At 41.0% G+C, this 6,404-nt stretch overlaps 1 protein-coding gene across 3 annotated transcripts in view; it reads left to right on the top strand.

Annotated features, from left to right (window-relative positions):
- The window catches only part of LGI1 (leucine-rich, glioma inactivated 1), a 37,076-nt gene extending 32,987 nt beyond the window's left edge, over positions 1–4,089 (top strand). For 2 of the 3 annotated variants that reach the window (XM_012659684.1, XM_012659685.1), the window contains 2 exons: positions 130–294; positions 2,886–4,089. In XM_012659684.1, the coding sequence (XP_012515138.1) occupies positions 130–294; positions 2,886–3,721 (1,001 nt within the window). In that variant the 3' untranslated portion in view covers positions 3,722–4,089. The remainder of the gene's footprint in view (positions 1–129; positions 295–2,885) is intronic. The other variant, XM_012659686.1, reaches the window with a different exon arrangement.
- Positions 4,090–6,404: the final 2,315 nt, after the last annotated feature.

The raw sequence follows: 6,404 nt of genomic DNA on the forward strand, positions 1-6,404 counted from the left end.
AAAAGAAATAGTAAAATGGCAATTTTACTATTTCTCTAAAACAAACATATTTCTTATGGGTATTTGAGATCTAGCCAAGGAAAGAGGTATTAGCTCACAGTTACTTATCATCATTTCCTGTTTTTGCAGAATTCGCAAAGTCTCAAGACCTGCCTTATCAATCTCTGTCCATAGACACTTTCTCTTACTTGAACGATGAGTATGTAGTCATCGCTCAGCCTTTTACTGGAAAATGCATTTTCCTAGAATGGGACCATGTAGAAAAGACTTTCCGGAATTATGACAACATTACAGGTATGAAAAGCCTGATAGCATTTTGAGTGGGAAGTTAAACTGCTTCAGCCAAGGCAACAGGGAAAAATGAATGGTATGAGGGAATGCATTGAGCAGGCTTGTAGTCATTTGAATTCCAACTCTACCATTTACTAAGTAAGCTGGGATTGATCTCTAAGCCTTAATTTCCTCACTTGTAAAATGGGAACAATACCTAATTCACAGGATTATCAATAAGATAATGTGATTGTGTATTCAAGAAACTTAGTATAGGACCTAGAATAATAAATACACAATAAAAGTTGGATTAGTTTTCTTCAAAGAAAATGTATTTGACTAGGAATCATGAGTTCTAATCCAAGTTCCACTACATGCTAGCTGGGCAACTCACCCTCACTGGGCCCTCCTTTTTCTTAGCTATAAAATAAGGAGATTATTTTAGATCAGTAAGTTTCAAACTTTGTTACACAAACATTTCATCTATAAAATGTTAATGTATGGCTTGTAACAAAAAGGGGTTTGTGGCCCAATAAATCTGTGAACCTATATCCCTCTTGGAGTTTCAAAATATATACATTAGAGGCTCTGAGAAGTCCTGCAGTGAGTCAACTTTTTCCAGTATTTTTCACACTTAATCTGGCCATGGAATTCAACTCTTTCCATGAAAATTTATACTCAGGTGATCTCTTAAGTTTCTTTGCCACTTCAACAATTTTTAAAATAATGTCATAAATTAGAACATGGAGCTCCCTCTGAAATTTTTACATCAGTTTTAGCTTCTAATGCTTTAAATCTGCTCCTAAGAGCACTCAAACCTCCCCATAAGAGGTCACCCTTTAGACAAAGCTTGGAAGGCCATAATTAGATTTTGCTGGTAGCCATCAGCCCCATTGCTCAAAGTATCAAGACAGGTCTGAGGCTTGCTTGACACTAAGGTTGCTTAGATGAATGGATTCCCTTCAAACTGAGACCCTTTTAGAATCCTCCTTTCCCTTTCTCCCTAAGCCCCCCTAAGTTTTCCAATGGACTGCAGCAGGTTGTGTGCAGTCTAAGCCAGATTCTCCTTACCTGTGTACAATCAATTTCTTTGAATGACTCTTTGGATGAGCACTTAAAAAAAAAGAGAAATGAATCATACATTTGCAGACTTTTAAAGGGCACCTTGGAGCTCATCTTGTCTAAGATGATGTATTAGTCCCTTCCTGCTGCTATAACAAAAATACCTTAGAAAGGTAATTTATAAACAATAAAAATGTATTTCTCAGAGTTTTTGAGGCTGGGAAGTACATGATCAAGGTGCCAGAACATTTAGCATCTGGTGAGGGCTTGCCCTCTGCTTCAAAGATGGAGCCTTCTCTGTGTCCTCACATGGCAGAAGGGCAAAAAAGGGCCAAACAGACTCCTTCTAGCCCTTTTTTAAGGGCATTAATCTCTTTCATGAGTGTGGAGTCCTCATGACCTAATCACCTCCTAAAGGCCCCACCTCCTAATACTATTGCATTGGGGATTAAGTTTCAACATGAATTTTAAAGGGACACAAACATTCAAACCATAGCAGATGACAATGATGGGTCAATGGGTCGCATATGCACTACCCCTTCCCTCATCTAGACAGACACCACTAATCTATCCTGGATTTGTCTGGCCTGTCCTTGAATTTTCCAGAGCCAAGCTCTCTCTAGGAGATCAGAGTCTATTGATAAATGTCAAACTTTTACCAAAAGGATACCAAGCTAGGCCACTGACAGATCCTGTATCATTTTCTGAATTTTCCCCAAATAACTTTCAGGAGTATCACCCATGGCTGCACCTCTCTTTTAGTTTTCTCCAGGATTCCTCTTCCTTCTTTTCTCTCCTGCCACCGTGACCTAAAGCTCTAGAAAAGTGACAAGCAGTTCTCCTTCAGTCAAGTTATTCTAGAGAAAAAAGCAGTTCACAGTTAGAACAAAACACTTACAGGTAGCGTGATGGGCTGCCCAGATCACAGTTCTGGCCTTCATAGAATGGTTCTAGAACCTTGTGGGAAGTTGGAAGCCCTGGAACAGCTAAGCTCTCCCCAGCGTGGCTTTAAAGCCTAGAGATGCTGGTACGCCTGGGTTTGAATCCCAACTCTGCCTTCTGCTAGCAGAACTTGGCCTCTCTAAGCTTTGATTTATTCATCTATAAAAGGAAGAATAATAATGTCTCTCTCTTAAGATAGTTGGGAAAACTGAATGAGGTGAATTGACAAAGCACAGAGTAGGTACTCAATAAATGATAGTTTTTGTTAGAACTACTATGACTAACTCATGACATGTCAGGGCAAGCAATGCTCTCTTTCTGCAAGAAGTGAGAGGAGAAAACTCAGACTATAGCCATGTGTCCTGAACATCTGGAGTGGGCTGGATGTGACAGGATGACTTGATTGTTGGTACCAAGGCTCCATGAGGTGCGAAGACAGAATTTCAGGATACTACTGCAATTGGGCCTTGGAGATTGGCCTTGCCTAATCAACCAAGGAAATCTCTTGTTTCTAGCTGATTTGGGTGGAAGTTTTATGGCCCCAGCCTGCATGTTTACATGCTCCAAAAGAGGATGGCCACGCAACTAACCTTTCGTTTTTCTCTTCCCAGGCACATCCACTGTAGTGTGCAAGCCTATAGTCATTGAAACTCAGCTCTATGTTATTGTGGCCCAGCTGTTTGGTGGTTCTCACATCTATAAGCGGGACAGTTTTGCAAATAAATTTATAAAAATCCAGGATATTGAAATTCTCAAAATCCGAAAACCCAATGACATTGAAACATTCAAGATCGAAAACAACTGGTATTTTGTCGTCGCTGACAGTTCAAAAGCCGGGTTCACCACCATTTACAAATGGAATGGAAATGGATTCTACTCCCATCAATCCTTACATGCGTGGTACAGGGACACCGATGTGGAATATCTAGAAATCGTCAGAACGCCGCAGACACTCAGAACGCCTCATTTAATCCTGTCCAGTAGTTCCCAACGTCCTGTAATTTATCAGTGGAACAAAGCAACACAATTATTCACTAACCAAACTGACATTCCTAACATGGAGGATGTGTATGCCGTAAAGCACTTCTCAGTGAAAGGTGACGTGTACATTTGCTTGACAAGGTTCATCGGCGATTCCAAAGTCATGAAATGGGGAGGCTCCTCGTTCCAGGATATTCAGAGGATGCCATCCCGAGGATCCATGGTGTTCCAGCCTCTTCAGATAAATAGTTACCAATATGCAATTCTTGGGAGTGATTACTCCTTTACGCAAGTTTATAACTGGGATGCAGAGAAAGCCAAATTTGTGAAATTTCAGGAATTAAACGTTCAGGCACCAAGATCATTCACGCATGTGTCCATTAATAAGCGTAATTTCCTTTTTGCTTCCAGTTTTAAGGGAAATACACAGATTTACAAACATGTCATAGTTGACTTAAGCGCATGAGACACCAAATTCTGTGGCTGCCATCAGAAACTTTCTACAGTCCATGACCCGGATGAACTCAATGCATGATGACTCTTCTTATCACACTTGCAAATGAATGCCTTTCAAACATTGAGACTGCTAGAAAAGCACTACCAGTATCTCATCCTTAACTGTCCAGTCCAGTGGTGTGGGAAGTTACCTTTTATAAGACAAAATTCAATTGTGTAACTGTTCTTTGCAGTGAAGATGTGTAAATAAGCGTTTAATGGTATCTGTTACTCCAAAAAGAAATATTAATATGTACTTTTCCATTTATTTATTCATGTGTTCGGAAACAACTGCCAAATAAAATGTTTACATTTTCTTTCATATCCCAAAGGTAATTATTTACAGGAGGTGTTTTATTCATGATGGCATATAGAGGAAGTAGTTTTATACAATAGGGTTATATGTGGGTCAAGTATTTATGGTATGAATAATGAGAGAAGCTAAAACACTGATATTGATTACCCATAATTTATGAACAGTGTGGTTGTGTCAGCTGATTTTGAACATTCAAAGGTGTTTCCAGAGGTCATGGCTTTTAGGGACATTTTTAGGTGAAATGGTGACAAATTGAAAGAAGAATAGAGAAATTTGCCTATTACAAGAAAACTAATTTGAAATAAAGAACAGTAATACTCATCCTTTCCTGTCTGATAGCCTCTGCTAAGACCATTACTCAGATAACCTACAGGAGAAACTAAAATCAAGATTTAAGATTTTAAAAATCCTATTCAGGGACTTTCTAAATATCTGACTGTAGACTCATCTGACAGCTGATAGAGACTGTAACCTTATAGCACTTAGCACTTGCCCCAGATGGACTTATTATGAAGGCCTCTTAATCTGACCAAGGATGCTTCGCTTCTAGATGCCAATTGTGATGCTATTTACCTGCTGCAGAGTGTCCAAAAGTCTTATATTTGACTTTCTAAATCCTTGCTCCTGGATCACATGGGTTGTTAGCACCCAGCACAATGCCTGTGATATAGTAGGCTCTCAAAAAAATGCTTTTGAAGAAGCACGTGTCCTCTTGTCATAATATAATAATAAACTTTCTGAGGCCTTTTGACTTTATCAGTCAGTATTGAGTACCTACTAAGAATGGTGTATTGTTGCGGGCGGGGGCGGAGAGTGGGAGATTCGAGGAAGAGAAGCATGGTCCTTGCCCTTCCCTCTGGGGCTTTAGAAGACCAACTGGGGGTTTAGAACACAGAAACCTACAGAGCAAGCTGTAAGTGCCAAGTACCATCTAAACATTCCAGATTGTAGGTATCATGGGAGTATCAAAGATGACTTCCTGAAAGATGTGGTCCTTATTTGAACTTAAAGGGAAGATGCTATTTCAAAAGGGGATCATGGCAGAGAAACTATTCCTGGCACAAACTGGTTCTGTGTGCTGCCTTCACAGAAGGGATCAGAGCTTGCTCCTGCTGGTGGCTCCCCACACTCTTTTGCGGAATCATGGGTTGTTGGAGAACACCTGCTTTGTACAGACTAGGTTTAAGTCCAGCTGTGCTATGTACTTGCTGGCTTTGTCCAGAGGCAAGTTACTTGACCCCTCTGAGCCTCAGTTTCTTCATCTGTAAAGAGGACAATAATGCCTACTTCCAAGAATAATGGAAGGATTAAATGAGATTGTGCCTGATTGTATTTTCCAAATGTGGCCACAACACTATCTCCCATCCTGCATGTTCTGTAAGAACCTTGCTCCCACCCCAGCAAGAGGCCTAGTTCATCTATTCTTAGATATGGATGGGTTTGTGACTTGCTTGTAATAGAATATAATAGAATGTGGTGGGAATAATACAGTTGACTTCTGAGGCTAGATCATAAAAACGATGAAACTTCTCTTCTGCCTTGTAAACGTGGGTACTGGCTTTTGGAGCCCTGGGCAGCCACATAAAAAGTCCTATCAGCCTGTGGCCATTGTTCTATGATGAAGCCTGGGTCCCAGGGAGAACCAAACCACCCTTGTGGGTGGTTTGGTAACAGCCCCGGCTGGGGTCCCAGCCAATAGCCATCCTTAACCACTGGTCCGTTAGTGAAGATGCCTCCAGGTGACTCCAGCCCCCACTGTCAAGTAACTACCAAACATCAGATCCTCCCAACTGAGGCCCCAGACATTATGGAGCAGAAAAAAGCCAGCCCTGTGGTGTGCTGTCCAAATTCCTGACAGAGATTCTATAAGCATAATAAAATGGCTTACATTATTTTAAATGACTAAGTTTTGGGGTGATTTGTTACATAACACCAGTGAAGTATTTAACACAGAACTAGCACAAATGAGCACTCACCAAAGTGATAGTTGTCGCCAACAGGCTCCACGCTCAGAATGTTGCACACTTTGGGGTCATGCTGTACCTTACAGTCTTAATGTAATTCACTGCCATTTCATTTTTAGAGAATAGCTCCTTTTTAAAAAAAAAAATACTTTCTGAGTGTTCTTACTCTGCACCAAGCACTGTGCTGAGCTCAGGAGAGCAGAGATTAAAGACTCGGATTCCACCCTGTTTGTTTTCAGGGAAGCATTGACCTTTGAAGTTAGCAAACCGACTCTGTGATTTACCCCAGAGCCTGAGACCCAGAGGGGTGAAGCGAGCGGCAGAGTCAGAACCATCTTCCAGGCTTCCTGATGCTCAGCCCAGGCCTCTCTCCA

This window comes from Propithecus coquereli, unplaced genomic scaffold (assembly GCF_000956105.1).
Source record: "Propithecus coquereli isolate 6110/MARCELLA unplaced genomic scaffold, Pcoq_1.0 Scaffold63, whole genome shotgun sequence".
Lineage (NCBI taxonomy): Eukaryota > Metazoa > Chordata > Mammalia > Primates > Indriidae > Propithecus > Propithecus coquereli.